General features: G+C 53.7%; 4 protein-coding genes across 4 annotated transcripts; 2 read left to right on the forward strand and 2 right to left on the reverse strand.

Annotated features, from left to right (window-relative positions):
- Positions 1 to 1,912: 1,912 nt before the first annotated feature.
- CTAM01_12901 (asparaginyl-tRNA synthetase) lies at positions 1,913 to 3,642 on the reverse strand (the record flags this gene model as incomplete). Its single annotated transcript, XM_060528906.1, has 3 exons — positions 1,913 to 3,118; positions 3,179 to 3,302; positions 3,371 to 3,642. 3 exons carry the CDS (start codon positions 3,640 to 3,642, stop codon positions 1,913 to 1,915), a joined length of 1,602 nt encoding a protein of 533 aa, XP_060376532.1.
- A 1,878-nt stretch (positions 3,643 to 5,520) lies between these two features.
- On the forward strand, positions 5,521 to 6,725 carry CTAM01_12902 (uncharacterized protein; the record flags this gene model as incomplete). Its single annotated transcript, XM_060528907.1, has 4 exons — positions 5,521 to 5,710; positions 5,770 to 5,903; positions 5,961 to 6,078; positions 6,136 to 6,725. The coding sequence occupies 4 exons, from the start codon at positions 5,521 to 5,523 to the stop codon at positions 6,723 to 6,725; spliced, it is 1,032 nt and encodes a 343-aa protein (XP_060376533.1).
- Positions 6,726 to 12,166: 5,441 nt separating this feature from the next.
- On the reverse strand, positions 12,167 to 15,384 carry CTAM01_12903 (Sec23/Sec24 trunk domain-containing protein; the record flags this gene model as incomplete). The annotated part of the gene is made up of 4 exons (XM_060528908.1): positions 12,167 to 12,253; positions 12,316 to 13,846; positions 13,900 to 13,997; positions 14,050 to 15,384. The coding sequence occupies 4 exons, from the start codon at positions 15,382 to 15,384 to the stop codon at positions 12,167 to 12,169; spliced, it is 3,051 nt and encodes a 1,016-aa protein (XP_060376534.1).
- A 968-nt stretch (positions 15,385 to 16,352) lies between these two features.
- Positions 16,353 to 19,331, forward strand: CTAM01_12904 (RNA-metabolising metallo-beta-lactamase; the record flags this gene model as incomplete). The annotated part of the gene is made up of 2 exons (XM_060528909.1): positions 16,353 to 16,498; positions 16,559 to 19,331. The coding sequence occupies 2 exons, from the start codon at positions 16,353 to 16,355 to the stop codon at positions 19,329 to 19,331; spliced, it is 2,919 nt and encodes a 972-aa protein (XP_060376535.1).
- Between the last annotated feature and the right edge of the window lie 473 nt (positions 19,332 to 19,804).

Consider the following 19,804-nt stretch of genomic DNA (forward strand, 5'->3'; position numbering starts at 1 on the left):
TGCTTGGCTACGGATGGCAGTCTGCCAGTCAAGGTCTTGGTTGTTGACGTCCCCCACTTCAGGCGAAGCTTTTGCTGATCTTCCTGTCCCCTTTCGGGTGCTGAGTAGGTGCCACTCACTCTCTTTCGGTTTTCTGACATGGACTCGAAGCCTTGTCTCTAGAGACCAGAAGAACTGTAGCATCCAGCTCCCTGTTATGGTGATGAAGGGCAAGGCGGGCGGGCACGCAGGTCAGCAGTCCTTTGACCCGGGCAGTTCATCGAGAACAATGCCCGGCTGGGGGCTCGGTGATGTGTGCCCTGTCTACTCCGTGCCCAATCTAGTAGATCGAAACCGAGCTGGACGCCAAACGTTCGCGTTCTTGTCTTTCAAAAACAGCTCGTGCCAAGCATCTTGGGTGATGCTTGGCAGAGTTGGCGTGCGCATATCATATCAGGAAGGGCGTCCGTCCATCTCGTTCTCGAGAGAAAGCTAAAGGGGGCACTCGGTGGTCACCACACTGACTTCAGCGGTGCTGGAATAAAGAGGTGGCAGCCGTTAAAGGCCCCAAGAGAGGCTCATGGCCTTGGCGTCACCATAATATCACGATCTTCGATGATCATTGCTCACGATCTGTCTTGTTTTCCGAGGGATTCCCAGACTCCAGAACACTGCCACACAATCTCCATCCAGTGTCTCGCCCATTATAGAAACGTAATTTGCCTGTGCCGAGGACGCATTCCACGGCGAACAATCAATCAAACTTTGCTATCCGAGGGACGGAATATCCCTTGCTGGCGCATATTCGTCGTCGATTTGAAGACTTGACCAGTCTATTCTAGTCTGAAAAGAATAGGATCAAATCTCACAGCCAGAGCTCTTCTCTAAACCCTCAATACTCAAGAAACGTTGCCGATAATTACGTCGTCAAATGTTGTTCGAAGCAGCCGCAGAGCATCCTGATAGCGGAGATGGCGGCCTCCATTTCCGTAGTCACATCCGCAGTCAAAAGAGTCGGAGAGCCGTGTAAACGGTATATCAGCTACGGCACTGAGCACATTCTAAGTGATTCCTGGAATACTGGAGCCGAAGTACTGCTCAATATCAAATCATCAATAACAAAGAGGTGATCCTGCAGAGAATCATGCTCGACAAGGTCAACAATCTTGTATGCTTGCGAGGGCTAGAGACTATTTCTCCTAAACAGCACTTATGGTAACAATCCAAGAAGTGACGCAACACGTAATTGATATGTCTAGATATATCGGGTATTGGATTGTACAGGTGTTGATACAGAGTCCGGAGTCGTGTCATGTTGCACCGGACGCAAGATCATGGGCAAATTACAAAAGATTTAAACATGTGTTCCGTGAAATTCGAGGGTATGTGGTCGAAGATAGGGACGGCTTTGGTCAACGATAACCAACCCAAGTGATGCTCCGTGACTCTCAATTCTGACGGCGGCCTGCCTAGGCCCATCCGTCATTTTGATGGGCGACTTGAGGTCGCCTTCAACATCGGCTTGCACAACCCTGTAATGTAGGTGGTCTGATTCGCGTTGCATACCATGTGAGACCGAGCCACTGGATGCTTGGTCCCTTCCGTCGTACAACGTCGCGTGATTGTCCCATGGGTATCGAATCCTGTCAACTGCAAGCCACGGTGTACATAGCTTTGAGCTTTGCAATCAGGTCTCAGACGTCGCGCTTGGCAGCTCAAGAGCATGGTGCACATGCACAAGGCGACTCAAGGTCGACCATCTTTATGCCAAGTGAGGTTGCACAAACATCACGCATCGCCGTGCAACTTCTGTCGTACTGGTTTCATCAAGCCCGTCTTCCAGAATCCCAGGTAGGCAAAGCTTAACGAGGCACCGCATCGTGAGTTGGTATGACTTGGGCCCCGGTTCATCCTAGACTGTCCTCTGGCCACCTTAGCAGTCGCACCGGCCAAACCAGCGTGGAAAAGCCACAACGTCTCTGACATTAGGGACTCCCACAAGATAACTCAGCAATCTATCGAAGCCCAGGCCAAAGCCGCCGTGTGGATTGGATCCCCAACGACGGAGGTCAACATACCACTCGAGATCGCTGCCGTTGGTGTCATCGCGTCCGCCATCAGCTGGAGAGCCCATGCCGCGAGCCTTCATAGTCTCCAACAAGTCCGTCAAGCGATGCTCACGCATTGAGCCGCCGGCAATCTCGCACAAATCGGGGACCAGAAGATCAAAGCAGTCGACTGTGTCACCTGGCAGATCATGACCGGAAGTTGCGGTGTCTGATTTCCTCATGTAGAATGCTTTGATCGCCCGAGGGTAGTGGGTAACGAAGACGGGAGAATAGGCAGAGGAGTCGCTGGTGGCACCGAGAGTTTTGGCGAGGAACTTTTCATGCTCAGAATGCAGGCCGCTTTCCCATGTAGGCTTGATCTCGAACTGATGTTCTTCTGCCTGAAGCAATTTGATCGCATCGGCGTATGTAATGCGTGGCCATCTGGAAGCTGGGCTCTGCATCATCCCCTTCCAACGACGCTCCACTTCGTCGATCGGAACCAGGTCATCTTCCGCTGTTCGATTCTCTCCGGGCGCATGTCGTTGTCGCAGTTCTTGCGCAGCGCGAGTCTGATATAAGCCAGTGACCAAGCTACGGAGCATGTCTTCAACGAGGTTTGTGACTTCGTCCAACTCATCGACGAAGCTCATCTCCGCCTCCAGCATGTAGAACTCGCTCATGTGTCTTGAGGTGTCGCTACGCTCCGCTCGGAAGGTCGGCGATAATGTCCATACATGCCCCAGAGACTGAGCTAACGCCTCAAGATGAAGCTGAGTGGACACCGTCAAGTACTTTGGCGAGCGGAAGAACATGTTTGCTGGCTTGTCCTTGCCCGTATTCGAGATTGCGGGTGTCTCGGTCGAGCCCGTAGCAACGTTGAAGACCTCGCCTGCCCCTTCGCAATCTGAAGATGTGATGATGGGCGGATGAGTTTGGGTAAAGTCTCGAGAGGCGAAGAACTGAGTCAACAACGCGACGGCTTCTGATCTCAATCGCAAGATTGCGGCATTCAGTGGTATCCTGGTTCGAAGATGGGGCATGGTGCGAAGGTAGTCGGGTGTTTGGTACTTCTTCTGAATCGGGAACGTCTGGTTTCAATGACGGTATTAGCGATAGTTTAGAGAAAAGAAGAGGGGCAGTGAGCCTACCTTTGCGTCAGAGGGGCCTAGGATTTCGACATGATCTACCTTCAACTCGTGACTTTGACCGTCTGTTTTGGAGGGAGTCCAGACACCCCGTAGGCGGACTGCTGCACCGACTCGCAGGTTTGCGCTGGGAGATTATCAGCAATCACGGCTTCCGAGACAGTGGCCAAGCTTGGGGATCTGAGAGGGACACACCTTTCTTCGTCGCTCCTTGATACCAGTGCCTGGATAGGCGACCGTGAGGAACCGTCGCCAATATTGACGAATCGATCTGTCTTCATGTTGCGAACAGACCGGACGTATCCATTGACGACAACATCTTTGACTTCGGTGCCGGGCTTCCACTCTAGAAATTGGGCTACTGTTCTCCGTGGTGCTGTAGAGAGGTATCGTCTGTGGATGGGTTGGACAAGGAGCCCAGATGGGCGCGCAAGCTTGCGCAAAGGGAATGTTGCCGCAGTTCGCATGATGAAGATAACTTGGGATCTGTCAGACTACCGCGTCATGTTGTGGAAATCGAAGCATTCGACAGCAGGGGTGAATGGTATAGTTGGACAGCGGAGGGGTTGCGACTACAAGGAAAGGAACGACGTCTTTCGCGACGACATGCGACGGATGACTGAGGTCGGAGCTTGAGAAAAAGTCTACGAATGGGAAGCTTCAATTCATCTAAGTGGGGCCCCTCAGTATGTTAAAGTAGAAATACTTATGATCGAACCTACGCTGTGCATATAAGAGGGTTCCTGGACTTCCTTCAGCTTTCCCAGGTTCTAAAGATAAGATAAGATAGGAAGCAGTCTTATCGGTGGGAACTCACCGGTACCTACACAAGGTACGTACCGCCGAGTTGTCTCCTCGACAGCCAAAATACCTTAGCCACCACAGCTCCTCCCGTCTGCATCCCTCCACACCACAAACATCTCCTCTCGAATCGGATGACATCCCCGGCACTCGACGTCTCCCCCATACTCCAGCTCTAGACCATCTCTCTCTACGCTTTGAATAAGACTTGTTATTGCCAAATGTCCACCTTAAACGCACCATGCCTGATCCATATCCCGGTCCGACTTGTAACCGCAAGAACCTGGGCTTCGAGTCCTTGTCTGGCTGATCGAGTCCAATTATTGACAGAATTCAACATTTCATCAGCTCCGCCCTCGACTCCCGAGACACCAAACACCGGACACGGGTGACGACTTCGGGATAATGCAGTTGTTGGCTAGCAACCCTATGACATGGATCTGGAATCCGATCGAGTACAGTCTTTTCTTCTTGGTCCCAAACTTCGTCTCCCTTCAGATCGAGGCCGCAAACCCGAGTCGGAACCTGTCTGCAAGTCATGGAGAGCATGGATCCGCATCCTCGGCGGGCAAACAGACACCCAACGTAGCCTTGTCACCTCCCATCGATATTTTGCCTCACTTCCAAGATGAGCTCACATCTCTCTTCATTGCGCCCAACCTTTGGACAGGCAGCCCTGCCTAGTGGGGGCCCAAGAACCATGAAGCTGGGTTTTTTGCTTCTTCCATGCCAGCTTATTGCTTATTAGCCCGCGATCTAAGCAAGGCACGGCACGGGCTGCTGGGACTCGCAACTATTCTCCCTCGCCATCTTTCCCTACTTTAGCTCCCGCCCCGCCCAAACTGTCTTCAGACCCTAGGTACGGATACCTCGCCTTAGCCAACAAGATATGTACGGACCCTGGCTTCGACCCCCCCGGTTGCACTGCTTGCTCCCATCGCCCTATCCCGGCTCGCAAGAACGCCTCAAGTGAGATCTTGGGAAACAGGAAGATCTCGTATAACTGCGGCAGATTGCAGTAGTAACTCGATCGGATCCCACCTACCAAGACCACGGGAAGACTGACGTGACACGACCCGGGTTTCTGTACAAGCAAGACATATCTCATCACAACCACGGCAAGCCCACCCACCCTTTACGCGCCCTTCCTATACACTACCCTGGAATGTCGCAGACTTGACTGAGATCCGGCAAGTATTGGTAACACTCTCCCATACACCCTTCACCGCCCTCGCTTCCTGGAGAGGCGAAGCAATTCATTCCTCTGCAAAGGGGCCCAAGATACCTCACCATGCTATTGTTTCTTTTCTTCCTTCCCGCGCTCCTGGTCTACAAGCCGCAGCTAGAGTTGCCTCCCGAGCGACTCTTCATTGCGAGGGGACGTATTTAAAGCCACGAGTGTACCCCACGGTTGGTGCTTCCCTGATCTCTCATTCTCAAGTCATACTCGCCGCATTGCGTCTGATCAAGGATCAGTTCTACACAGCAACTCGACCTTCGTCACCGCCCCAAGAATTTCTTTGGCCTGCCTTCGCGAGCTTACAATGCCTTCCTCGAAGCCTTTGAAGATCAAGCCCTCCGAGGTTGCGGCGGACACCAAGAAGAAACTGATCCCAGAAGTCAATAGATACTTCCGCGAGGAGTGGCCCCCATACTCAGTTCTCTACTCTCAGCCGCTACTCCAGCTTCCGCTCAGCCGCCCGGCCTTCATGAGCTCAGACTTACCCAACTTCTGTAAGACTCACTCATGGCCGTCATCGGTTATGATTCGGAGCCACAGCTAACCATGGCAGATGTCGTGCATAGCGATCCTGTAGACTGCGCACTGGGCTGGGCTCAAAGTGAAGGAGTCCGGATCCCCTTCATCTGCGCCGCGAACGAGAAGCGACCCGGAGGTGATTGGGAGACAGGTGTTGTCGGTTACGAGGTATGTCGTCGATGGTGCGCCTTGTATAACACAACTCTGACTCGACGCGTTATGTAGGAGAGATTATGCCGTCGCAGCAATCTGTCAGCAACGTTGGGGTCTCCCCATCCGGATACATGCATGCCAACCAACTACCCGATCCCGATCGAAGGAGCCATCTATTCTCCCGATGTTGGTAGGCACATGCGTACTACCTAGCATCTTGGTCATTCTTGACTAATGAAGTGTGCAGTTCGTTTCCGCCAGTTTCAAGACAGGATCGAGTCATTGGACATGAAAGATTGGAGGTCGCTGCCAGTTATTTCTATGCCGCCAGCTCGGTGGCCGAAGCTCACAGACATGGGACGAAAGTACTCTTTTTCGGAAGAGCGAGAATTGGTACGGAATAAGATGCGCGCCGCCTTGCGAATCTGCGTGTTCAACGGCTACAACCACGTTGTGATCGGCGACTTTGGCCTTGGCAATGGCTACCGCAACCCGCCCAAGGAGCTGGCGGAGTTGTGGCGCGAAGTCTTTCTCTACGACCCAGAATTGAGGGGCCAGTTTCTCGCCGTCATGTTCGCTTTCGAAGACGACAGACAGTGCACAGCCAAGTTCATCCTCGACGACATCGCCAAGAAGACGAAAGGGAGCGGCAGCAGCAGCAGCTCTTCGAAAAGCAAGTCAAAGAGCTCGTCATCATCAAGTTCAAGCGGCAGTTCATCCAGTCACAAAAGCGACTTCAAAATCTTCAGCGAAATCTTCGCGACGAGTGAGATAGCCAGAGTTCGGAGCCAACCTGACCCACGCTACGCCTTCTCTGCAATTATGGATGGGTCTTGACCGATTTGCTCTTGGCGCATCCTCGACCGGGTTAATGTCTCACTCATGGGTACTCGATGTGAGCCGGTGAGACCTGGCCGTACGTCAGGCTGGCTGAGGCGGTATACCCTGGGCAGAGTCTTGTCTCGCCGTACGACCTGTCATGTCAACACATGGCTACAAGAAAGGTGTTTATGTCTCGCAACACAGGCTTTTCAGCACTACTAACGACTGGTTCCCTGTCCAAGTGCGGTGATTGGTCCGCAATGACCGGGCAGGGGGATTAATTTTTTGCATTATTCGACGGGGCTTTCAGTTCAGCGGCCCACGCTGGTTGCTTTTTCTGCCCTTGCACGTCGGGCTGAAGCTACTTGCGATCTCGAGGGTCCCTGGATCTACAACGTCGGGTGTCGATTGCCTGTTCCGGCCAGTGTGCTCGGAGGGCTTCGATAGTGGTCTTCAAAGTTGTTTGCCTATTTCCTTTTTTTTCGACATCTCGATTTTCGCGGGAATTTGCTTGCTCTCACTGGTACACATCATCATACGGTTGACTTCGGGTTGGCGGCGTTGGGAGTGGTAGGACAAAATGGCTAGATCCGATGTAATTGGGACCTAGGAGCTTTTGCAGGTGTCTGGCGTATTCTTCTGGTTCAAATCACAAATCCCTTCATATTCCATATCCGGAAGCAATTTTCAAGCATGATTGAAATCTCCCTCTTCCCTTTGCGCAACACGGTTCGCTCCAAAGATGTAGGGGCGACTGGACGTAGGGATAAGCATGGCGCGCGCAATTCTGTTGTCCAGTGGCCATTGGTGTATGGAAAAGCATTGCCTTGCCGCAGCCGCCTGGTCTTCACCCTAGCAACGCGACCCTCCGGAAGGGCCTGGCATTCCATGCCAACGACAGCCTTGGCCACTGTGCTTGCTCAGCAGAACCCAGAGAAGGTTGACTCCCGTCAGACAGACCAAAGGGGAGAAATGCCTTCAGCAAGACTGGATAGCGGTACACTATTTCGACCCGAAATCCTCGCGCCTGAAGAGTCTGAGTTGAATGCTGAGGCTCTCGCCCAAAACGTCTTAGCAAGAACGGCAAGGTTAACATCCGCGACCATTGGAATGGGTCAGAGTCACTTGTTCAGCCCGCTTCTCTATCGAATTCGTAATCGACATGTCCAAGTCATACTAAAGTGTTTGCCTAGGCACGTGCCGCGGCGCCACTTGACGAGAAAAAGCAAGCATACAAAAAGGCTCACCTGTCTTGCCCGTTTACCGGCAGCAAACCTTTGGCTCTCCAACGAACACTCAAGAATCGGTGTCTCTGAAGGGTTGGAAGAAAGAGCGGGAGCCTCTGACATGGTCTTCCCAATACCGCGGTTGGTCAGGCTGACGAAGAACGATAGGCCGTCAGAGCTGAACATCCGAGGGTGGAGGGATCTTCGACAAGGATGGTGAGTGGCTATTGGAGGGCTGAGAAGACATCCATGTTTGCTTTTCCGGAAGCTGACATGATCTCAGGCGCAAACAACTCTGCATATGTCCTCGTCATGATAGAAAAAAAAGTCTACCGCTACCCCGAAATCCAAATACCTCACCCCTGCCTGCATGCCAGATCTTGACCGGGACATTCGATCGGCTGGAACTTTGGGTATCACTGCGTTGGCTCTCCCCACGACGACCCCCCACCCTCACCTACACAAGCAATGGGCTCTTTTCCCTCCCCTCTTGAGAGACAATACTGACTCTGGACACTGGTAAGGTGGCCCTTTGAGGCGGGGAGGATCCGCGAAGACTATGAGAAGTCTATCACTTCTCAATTTTCCGAACCACCAGATGGCTGATCCGAGGCATCTTGCCTGTGACACATAGTACGGCCGAAATGCGCAAGACCCGCTACGGCCTTTATCTACGGGTAGATATTTCGTGGGCCACGAGATTCCCGCCTTTGCACTTCTTATCCAAACATACGACGAACCTGCCTCCCTGCCTTGCTACCCGACTGACGGGGACACCACCCCAGAGATCCCAAAGACTTTGGAAGTCATAGGGAGGGTCGCGGGATAGAAAGAGGGTTTATCTTTCGAACCCCTGGAACCGGGGGCTGACGCCACCAGGGCCCGACCACGCGGGACCGGAGGGCACTCCGCGGTCGAACATCCCGCAGCCCTCTTCAAATGCTAGCCCTTGCATAGTCCCCTGCCATCCAATCACACCTCATTAGCTCAGGCGAGAGGTGCCGAGCTGGACTCCCTGCCAATACCCCGATGTGGTCAGTTACACCAGACACAGACATCGACGGAGGAGGGGCGGGGGTGAAGATGCGAAAGACATTCCGCGAGGACTATCTCCATTCAGGGAGAGTGTCCAATGCGAGAGGTATCTCAAGTCTACACTTTCTTTCTCTTGCTGTCCTTCCCCCCCAAGTGCCCCCTCTCTGCCCACGCGGCAGTCAAGGGATACACTGGCGTCGCTTTAGAAACTAAGTTTAGTGGGCAAATTCTGCCTTCTCTTCAAACTCTTCATGAAGTGGTTTCCCGTTCTAGGCTGGGGGCTAAGTAATGATTGCTAGCGCAGAGTTGTCGTCATGCCCCTCTTCTCTCTCTCCTCCCCCTGTATCATCAATGATGAATTTCTTGCCGCGTGCATGTTCATCCTTGGGCGCTGCATTGGACTCGTGAATGGCATGGGTGTGCGGGTGATCGCTGCTGCGTCGACGCCCAACCCGTCGTGCAGCATGACATGATACTCGACGGATAAAAGGAGTGGGACAAGGCGGCAAACCACCTTCTTTTCGTTCTCCCAACGGGAGGACCCAAAACATCGTGTGCGGCAGAGCATCAGAGACTCTCTCGTGGTACATCATCATTTATCACGGCTCACCGCTTCGAGGATGAGAGACATGTAGGGCGGTGACTATGCCCACCACTAACGCTTCCTCTTCTGGCACTTTGAGCCGCCCAAAATAAGACGAGGCGTTCCCGGATGGAGATCCCGCCTTGCGTTGGGGAATGGAGGGTTTTTGCTTGTCTACGGGTGGACTACCTACCTAGGTATTTCCCCCTCCCTCCTCTGAGACATGCATGTAAGCCTCATCGGGGAGAAGAGGTCGGCACGGTCGGTCGGTCGTGTGTAGGCAAGGTAGGTGAGGAAGAAGAAAAAAACGTATCGATCTTCGTCAGGGATCACGGATTTGCTGCAGCTGCGCGTAGATCAGCTAGATGAACACCCCGACCACCTAACGAATCCATCAATGCCGTTTCCTGCTGCCTGCCTGCCCGCCTTTCTATTCCGAGCGCCAGATTGACGGGGGTGAAGGAGGAAGCAGAGAGGCCCAGCCCGTCGCGGGTCGGTCGCCTCATATTGGACCCGTCCAGATTATGCACATCAACCTGACCCTGGTGTACCGAGAGAAACCTGCCATCTGGAGTTTGGGAGACGAGTGAGGAATACGGGAGACGGGATGGGGGGCTCGGAGAGAAGTAGTATGGGTAAGCAGCCTTGGTGAGCTAACAGAAGGCCGCTCGGGAGGCTGCATGTTTCAAGGCCCTCAGACCCAACGACGTCCAGTCGTTGGTGTCCTGTGCTATCATTTCGTCTTGCCTATCCTCGTTCCATCGGGCCTACCTTTATGCCGGCGTGGAAAACGGCCCAGGGAAATGAGGTACGGCGGGTAGCGACGCCGTATGACCAGAAAGCGAGCAAATTTGGAAAGGTAAATAAACAGTCGCGCTGGCTGTTAGGAGTAGGCAGGAACAGCATTGCGGAGCTATTCCCAGCACGCCTCCAACGGTCTAAACGAATTGTACAGACACTACAAAGTCAGAAAGCCACCGGCTTCGTGTCTCAGAAACCTTGAGCAAACGTCATCTACCGAGGGAAGCAGGTTTACACAAAAGCGCGATGAGATTTGACCGTGATCAGCAATTCCCCGCCCCTTCGAATTTTCCCACCCGGGTGATGTCGTGCGAAGCTTGGCGGAGGGAACTAAGAATTGGGTGGTGCATCTCGGGCGGTCTTCATTCCTCTATGATTACTCCCGTGCTTGGGTGTGTTCACATTTAGACACTGGTGTTCCGTCAACCATCACATTTCACATCTCACAGTTTTATATCAGATTTCGTGCGAATATGAGTGTGTTTGTGAGGTCCTGGCTTTGCTTTCAATGGAATTCGGTGGAGTTTGCCGTGGAGTCTTGAAATTATCCATCTGGGTGTGCCATTATGCCATACTGCATGGCCCAACCCAGAAAGAGAAGTACAAGACTTGTTTTCAATGGTGTTGAACGTAAGCCGGGAGGGATACAGAAATTCCTCATGGGCTGCGGTCGCACTGGCAGCTGCAGGTTATTGGATGAGATGTCATGAAGCATGCGCAGGCAATGGGCATCGAAGGGGATGTAGTGACCAGAATCGTGAATGTCCTCTAACAAGCATCGTCCGTTGTAGTCGATGGCCGAGCGGTACAACTCCAGCCTTGAATAGGTGGGAGCGTATGTTGGCTCACGGTCCTACATAATGCCATGGATAGCTTGTTTTTTTGTCATTTTCCGCCATAGTAATTTTGGTGGCGGGCGATGTTTGGCCTCGTGACTTGTTGTTTGGGTAGGTACCGGTACTTCATGGAATACACGGAATACCATCACATGATTCGAGACGTCGCGGGTTCGAGTCGAGGTCTCCTCCCGACTTCTTCCATTTTTTGGGTATATTTCGCTATTGAGGAAGGATCTCTACTGACTGAGATGAAATAAAATGATAGCTGTGCTTGGGAGACTGGAGTGTTGCCTCTCGGAACGGCTCTCGAGATCAAGAGACAATGCTTTCTCCAGAAAAAACCGGTAGGCTGAGACTCTGCAGTCTAGTCTCCGCGGGTGGAGTGCTAATACTGAGGCGACGAGACCACGACGTGGCTTTGGCAGTGGCCATCGTGGGAGTCAGCGCACAGGTTGGGGCCTGGGAAGTAGGGACGTTGATCTTCGAAATTTTCCTTGAAGATGGAGTCTTCCTGGCCTCATCTTGGCTTCCTTCCATGGTTTGGCCGGTGACACGGTTGGCATGCCATGACGTCCGTGACAGTCGACAGGCTGATTGACGGTTGAGCGCTCGCCAAGACACGACCAGCGACTTTGTCGCATGCAGAGCAGCGTGGGCAATGCCCACTTCAGGAAAAGGGCGTGATGCAGTCGTGGAATACAGGGTGCTAAGAGGGTGAACAGGGCGATTGCTTGACACTACTCATCAACACAAAAGAGGCTAGCCAGACTCGTTCAGCAGTCTGCCGGAAGTAAATTTGAATGGTTGTTTACTACTTTCTTTTCGGAAACCCTGGACACCCAATGTATATGCAGTTCTGACAACGCTCAAACCATCAAAAAAAAGTTGAACCCACGCCTCCGAGACTTCCGCTCGACCGACTGGCGCCTCCTACTCCCACACACAGTCACTTCCTCCTTGCCTCTGCCCTTTTTACCAGTAGTTGGGCCTCAGACCGGCGAAGCCTGCTAGTGCGTTGGCGTCCGTCAGCGGGTCCTCTCTCTTTCTTTGGCCAGAAAGCTATCATGGAATGTTAGCGGCATTTCTTGCTAGAAAGGGGTCATGGGGTAGATGTATCTTACCTCGAGCTGGACACTCCTGTGAAGATGGACGAGCCAGTCGACATAGCTCTGTGCCTCGTTGTTCCTGTCCTCGACGAGCATGCGCGCAAACTCGTACTCGGCACCATCAATTCCTTGTCTCGCAAGCTGGATACCCAGACCCTTGGAACCCCGCATCGTCTTCAGGAACTCGACGATATTCCGTACTTGCGCGTTCAAATGTGTCTGGAGCATGGGGAGCGATGAAGTATACGCGTCGAGGCTCTGGAGGGTTGTCTTGTCTTCGCCAAAGAGATCGGCAATGAGGTTCGGTGAGGTCTGGGAGTGGAGCCACAGGAGACACTGCTGGCCGTTGTCGACGAGATAGACGCCGCCAGGTTCCACGCGAGAGAAGGACGTGCGAATCGCAGGCGGTACCTTGAGATGGCCGGACTCGTCAGGGAAGCCCTCCTCTGGAGTGAGGTTGTGAATGGGGATCATGCGCGGATACAGGTATAAGCTAAGCTCCTTGGCGCCCATGGAACGGATCATCCTCATCTCGTGGACTCTACGGTCGGAACTCTCGTTACCGCCCTTGAAGGCGCGGCACTTGAGGAGACCGAGCATGTACATGGAGAACTCCTTGAGCCTTTCCGGCATGACCAACTGGCCGTCTGGTTGCGCTGAAGTCAAGAAGTTCTTACGGTACGCTGAGAGAATGTCGATCGTACGCTCCGTCAGGTGGTTGCGGACATCCTTCAGCGTTGCCGAAGTACTTGCTAGTTTTGTGCTTGCCTCCTTGGCCAAAATCGTGAACACGGCATCTTGGTCGATGAACTTGACGCTATCCCTGGGGTTGTCGCACACACTCGCAATAATGTTTGAGCAGCGCACTCTCCGCTGGCCGGAAGCCGTGGTGTACAGCAGCGCCGACTGGAAGTGGGCGTCGAGTTTCGAGTCGAGCTTGCCGTCATAGGAGAAGGTAACGCCCATAGCCTTGTCAGCATCAATAACACCAATCTCCAGGTCGGCACCAAAAGTGTGGTGGATGAAGTTGCCGTGGTACCCGTTAATCTGCAGGCCGTTCGAGCAACGAACCTTCATCAAAGCCTGGAAGCCAGTCTCGCGCGTAACCGCGTGCTTGATTTCCATGGACAGCTTCGTGTTGTCACGGGCTCCGATGAAGTTGGGGTAGTAGAACGTCTCTCCACCGGTAGAGGCTGCAACGTGACCGACTGTGGCGATATCAAGGTATCCGCCAGAAGGCGACGCGAGGAAGAAGTCGGCACCGATACCGGTGGCCACCATCTTCTCGGCCACCTTCTTCCATGCCGGGTGTTCTGTAGAGAAGAGCTTCTTGTCGATCTCTCCACCGGGATGCTTTCCATCGTCGCGGAGGAAGAGACGGCCAGGGCCCCAGGTAGGCAGAGCCGCCAGAGAACAGACGATCTTGCCTCCGGTCTTTTCCAATGCGGCAACAGCAGAGTTGAGGGTCGCCAGGAGGGCCGGTTCGGGGTTCTTAATGTTTGAGAACATGGTGGGCAGCATTGTCAGCAGAGATGTGATGACATCCCTAGACAAGTCAGTCAGTGCGATGGTCATATTATACACAGCAGGCAATCTTACTTAGATTCGTAAGGGTCGACAAAGAGACCGTCACTCAGGGGTACGAAGGGATCCTCAAGATCGGGCATAATCATCATCTGGGCTTGATCCAGGGCGGGCTATGATTGTTAGTCTATTGTCCAATGTCTGGAGTCCTGGGGAGCAACTCACATTGACGTTGTAGAAGTGGATGTCCTTGTCATAAGTCACGAAGCCAACCTTGGCGCCAGGGGGAATGCTCTTCTTTGGCTCGCCATTGTCATCCCGTTCTGCGTCTTCGCCACCGTACAAGGCAGCAACGATGCCCTCGCAGAAGGACTCGATGAATCCCTTGTTGAAGGACTCCTGGGTAACATCAATGACGAACAGCCAGCGCAGACCAGTGGGCTCCTTCGTCCAGTACTCCTTAGGCACTACAAACTCCACAGTACCCCTGGTAAGCTCTGGGCGCTGATCGCGGTCCACCCTTACACCTTGGGGAGTGAGTGCGGAGAAGTATTCGGACGGGGTATCGTTGGGGTAAGTGCACAAGTTGCAAACAAACTTATTGCCGCCGGACCGGAACATCATGAAGGGGTTGACGTAAGCTCTGCAGCGACGGCATCTCGGGGGGCCAGAATCGCCAAAATCAAGGACTGGAATCTCGAGCTCCCCGGGCTGGAGAGGTGCCATGGGCTGAAGGAGAAGACCCATTGGCAGACCAGTAAGTGCAAGGCCCTCGGCATTGGACGGAATGCTGTTCAGTGTCAAGCGCGCGAACTTGGGCGAAGCATTGCCCTGGTCGTAGGCAACGTATGAGACAGTCGAGGGAGGTGGCAGGTGCTTCTCAAAGGTGGGATAAACATTGGAGAAGTAGTGTTGTTGAAGAGAGTCACGGGAGACTGGCACACTAGGCAGGTCGTCGAGAGACAGCTTCTGGTGTCCGGAAGTCTGAACTACAGCCGGGGGTCCGCCAGCATCGGTGCCGTTTCGGGTCGCAAATTCAGCCGGGGAAGCGGGATTGGCGGGTGTAAATGTCTGGCCCGCGGCGACGGGAAACTGGTTCATTTGAGCATACTGAGCTTGCGAAGGGTCGTTGAGGAAGGCCGTGGCATTCGTGCCGGCAGCAGGGATTCCGTTGAAGGGTTGCGACGAGCCTGTCGCCTCGACCTGGTGGTATGCGTGGCGGTCCTTCTTCTTCCTCCTTGCTGTACCGTGTCCATCACCTAGTGACATGCCTCCCATTTGCGCCGCCAAGTTTTCCTGAGACTGGAAACCAGGATTCTGCGCATACTCCTGACCTGGAGGGGCCCCATACGGCTGTGCCTGAGGTGGTGCGGAACCAGGCTGGCCTCCATAGTATTGCTGTCCTGGAGGTGCAGGGGCGCCGTATGGAGTTCCCTGCTGGTATTGCTGCCCCGCGACGGGAGGGGAGAACTGGGGAGGTGCGGGCTGCGTCGATCGATTGGGATTCGAAGGGTCTTGTTCGCCCTGGCCCAGCTGGTGGTACATGCTAAAGTCAGACATGTTTGCGGAAATGGGCGGTGGTCGGTGTGTTGGAGGGTTGCGTGATGGGAAGCTCGTGGTCGATTGCTCGGGGGAGTCGAATTAAATGCGGGCTAATGAAGGTACCGTAGCTTTCAAAAGCTGAGGTTCGGAGGCACGGCCAGCTAGCTGTTGTGCACCGTCAGAATCGGGTATCAAGGTCGAAAACTCGCAGAGGGATTGAATAGAAATGCGCGCACGCAATCAAGAGCGCGCCATGCCTTGCAGAAACGTGGAAATGGGATGTTTGGCGGCAAAGTCGAGAACGAGCCGAGCTTCTGGAAAAGTGACAAGCTTGAATTGTGTCCCCTTTCGATGCTCTGGCCAGACGCACGAATCAACAGGGATCCGGGCCAAATTGACACGATAACTTTCCGATCTGTTTTTCCAGGCCCGGAGTTCTTTTGGCAGGTGCTCTAAGGTACCTTTCTATGTACCTAGCCCTTCCCGGCCCTGGCCAATGCGGGAGCTCCAGCAGCTGTCCGTTGGATCCCGCAGAGCCGGGTATGTCTCCACTGAATTGAAGAAAACGGATCTAGTCCTAATAAGGAACGGAAGAAAGTCGCCGCTATCCCGATGCCTGGCCTGAGAAGGGGGGGACTTGGAATGGGGTTGACCCACTCTTGAATGACGGAGCCTTAGCTGGCCCCTGCTCTCCGATCAGTCCTGCGCAGCGGTACGTACCCCAAGCACCTTGCACGTAGCGAGCGCATGCAACCTTGGACTTTTGGTTCCTAGATTCTTTTACGCGACACCTCCGTTGAACCTCAAACCCCACGACTCACTGCGCTTGCAACAGCGACGACAACGAGATTATTATCTGACATTTGCGCGCCAGCGTTATGGTCGCTGCTTTTGCGCTTGCATCTTGAAGCGACTCCGTGTCGAATCAATCCCACTACTTCTACCTCCAGACAATGCATTGCGGCCCTGCCGAATAGATACCAATCATGTTTACCTTTTGCCCTCTTCAGGGCGCCCTTTCCGACTCAACAGCGTCGCAATCGATTCTGGAGCTCGATGGAGGCGTTAAGATTCTCATAGATCTTGGCTGGGATGAGTCGTTTGATGTCGAAAAGCTTCGGGAGCTTGAAAAGTAATCAGGCCCTTCCCCTACTCTGGGCGTCCTTCACGACAATCGCTGACATTCCTCCAGACAGGTTCCGACCTTGTCCATCATCCTTCTGACACACGCCACGACATCGCATTTGGCTGCATTTGCCCATTGCTGCAAGAACTTCCCCTTGTTCACGAGAATCCCCGTATACGCTACCCGACCTGTCATTGATCTAGGTCGCACCTTGACCCAAGACCTCTACGCATCCACTCCTCTAGCCGCGACAAAGATACCCCACGGCTCCCTGACCGAGGCCGCATACTCCTTCTCTCAGCAACCAACGGCCGACAGCGACTTTCTTCTGCAAGCACCAACCCCCGAGGAGATTACTCGATACTTTTCCCTAATCCAGCCTCTCAAGTACTCGCAACCCCACGAACCCCTTCCGTCTCCCTTCTCGCCGCCGCTCAATGGCCTCATGATCACGGCCTACAATGCAGGCCACACTCTCGGAGGAACGATATGGCATATACAGCATGGTCTGGAGTCAATTGTCTACGCTGTAGATTGGAATCAGGCGAAGGAGAATGTCTTCGCTGGAGCTGCCTGGCTGGGTGGCGCTGGAGGTGGTGGTGCCGAAGTCATCGAACAGCTGCGCAAGCCGACGGCCTTGGTGTGCAGTAGTAGAGGTGCAGAAAAGGTTGCTCAAGCCGGAGGCCGTGCAAAACGCGATGAGCAGCTCGTCGACATGATCAAATCCTGCGTCAGCCGGGGAGGGACGGCACTCATCCCAGTGGACTCAAGCGCACGTGTCTTGGAGATTGCATATATGCTAGAACAAGCATGGAGAGTAGACTCACAAACGGACGGCGGCAGCCTCAAAGCAGCGAAACTCTACCTCGCTGGACGGAACATGTCGAGTACTCTGCGATATGCACGAAGCATGTTGGAGTGGATGGACGACAATATCGTTAGGGAGTTCGAATCAGTTGCTGATGGGCAACGGCGTACCAATGGCACCGAAGGAAAGAGCAAGGAAGGCGTTCCATTTGACTTCAAATACCTGAAGCTTGTTGAACGCCGGGCACAAATCGAGAAGCTCCTCTCGGCCTCCGCGGATAATGTTCAAGCAGAAGGAAGGGTTATTCTTGCAAGCGACGATACTCTGGAATGGGGTTTCTCTAAAGACTTGATCCAGGGTCTTGCGAAAGATTCCAGGAATTTGGTCATCCTCACAGATAAGCCAGCCAAATCACAGACTGAAAGACCATCAATAGCCAGAACCCTTTGGGACTGGTGGACTGAACGAAGAGATGGCGCTTCGGTGGAGGAGTCGAGCAATGGTAACAGTCTTGAGCTTGTCTATGGTGGCGGTAGGGAGCTGGAGATCCTGGAGGCCAAGAGGCAAGCATTGGAGGGAGAAGAACTCAATGTGTACCAGCAGTGGCTCGCGACTCAACGCCAGCTTCAAGCTACGCTGCAAAGTGGCGGCGGGGCTTCCCTGCAAGCACCCGCAGATGCTGCCGACGATGTCTCATCCGAATCTTCATCAGACTCTGGCGAATCCGATAACGAGCAGCAGGGCAAGGCCCTCAACATCTCAACAACCATGGGCCAGGCAACACGTAAGAAGGTTGTTCTTACAGACGAGGACCTCGGCATCAATATTTTGACAAAAAAGCGCGGTGCTTACGACTTCGATGTGAGAGGCAAGAAGGGTCGCGAACGATCGTTCCCTCTCGTCATGCGGAGGAGACGAGACGACCAATTCGGAGACGTGATCCGCCCCGAAGATTACTTGCGTGCCGAGGAAAAGGAAGAAGATACACCGGACAACGACGGTCTGAGGAGAGATGACGATGACGACCGACTTGGAAAGAAGCGCAAGTGGGATGACGGCAATAACAAAGCAGCAAACAAGCGCCAAAATAACAGGGCAGGGTCTGTGGATGACTTGGACGCCAATGGCCCAGGTGACCATGTCGCTGACGAGTTTGACGACGTGGAGGACGTTGCTGAGGAGGAGATACAGGGTCCTTCCAAGTTGATCGTCTCGACAGAGAAGGTCATGGTCAACTTGCGAATCGCCTTCATTGATTTCAGTGGACTGCACGACAAGAGGAGTTTGAACATGTTGATTCCATTGATCCAGCCAAGAAAACTCATCTTAGTTGGCGGCACTGCGGACGAGACAACAGCCCTCGCAGTAGACTGCAAGAAACTGCTGGCCGCCCAGATTGGTGCGTCCGAGGAGAGCGCGATCGATGTCTACACGCCAGCGATGGGTGCCTGGGTAGACGCAAGTGTCGACACCAACGCATGGGTGGTCAAACTTGCAGACAGCTTGGTTAAGAAGCTCAAGTGGCAAAACGTTCGCGGCTTGGGCGTCGTGACTGTCACAGGCCAGCTTATCGCCGAGGCATTGGCCAAGGAAAAGCTCATCGAGAAAGACGACGGGGCCAACAAGAGGCAGAAGACAGAGGCTGAAGACGCTGAAGCCGTTGAGGAAGTCAAGAAGGAGGAAGACGGGGAAGACGAGACTACCGAGATCGAAGTAGTACCCACGCTGGACCTACTGCCTTCAAACATGGCTTCTGCGGTGCGTTCGGTCGCACAGCCGCTACACGTGGGTGACTTGAGGCTCACGGATCTGCGGCGGGCGATGCAGTCGACGGGATACACGGCCGAGTTCCGTGGCGAGGGTACGTTGGTGATCAACGGCGCGGTGGCGGTACGGAAGACGAGCACAGGCAAGGTTGAGGTGGAGAGCGTGGGTATTGCGGATGCGGCGACCATGATGCAGCACCGTAGCACGTTCTATGAGGTGAAGAGGATGATTTATGATGGTTTGGCCGTGGTGGCTGGAGCATAGGCGCAACTCATAACCATCGTAAGGCTACTCGTGTTCTTTAGGACAAGATACTCGATATCTAAATATAAATGGATTGGCAAGGATGCCTTGAAGCATGCAATTAGTTTACAGCTACTTTTAATATTTGAATACTGCCCAAAGTAGGTCGGACTCGGCTTGTGCGTTATCAACTCGGAGCGCATTCAGGATATTACGGTCCCTCAAGACTCCGGCGGCGGACTTTCAAGGCGAGGCAGTCATGGACTTTCGATCGTCTGAAAGGAAGTTGACTGATGCTTGGAGTTTTCATATCATGTTCATCCCTCCGGCCATAGAGCCTGCCGTGTTGCGGAATCGGAAGTCGCCCAGTCCACGTTATGCTTTCTGTGGCACCGCGAATTGGCCACTTCGGGGACTCGGATGACCGGAATTGAGGGGAGGCAGCTGTAAATCGCGAACGAAATGACCGTGTATGTGCTGTTCAGTAGTCAATG

The sequence above is a fragment of the Colletotrichum tamarilloi genome, assembly GCF_030869305.1.
Source record: "Colletotrichum tamarilloi strain Tom-12 chromosome Unknown Scaffold_84.1, whole genome shotgun sequence".
Lineage (NCBI taxonomy): Eukaryota > Fungi > Ascomycota > Sordariomycetes > Glomerellales > Glomerellaceae > Colletotrichum > Colletotrichum tamarilloi.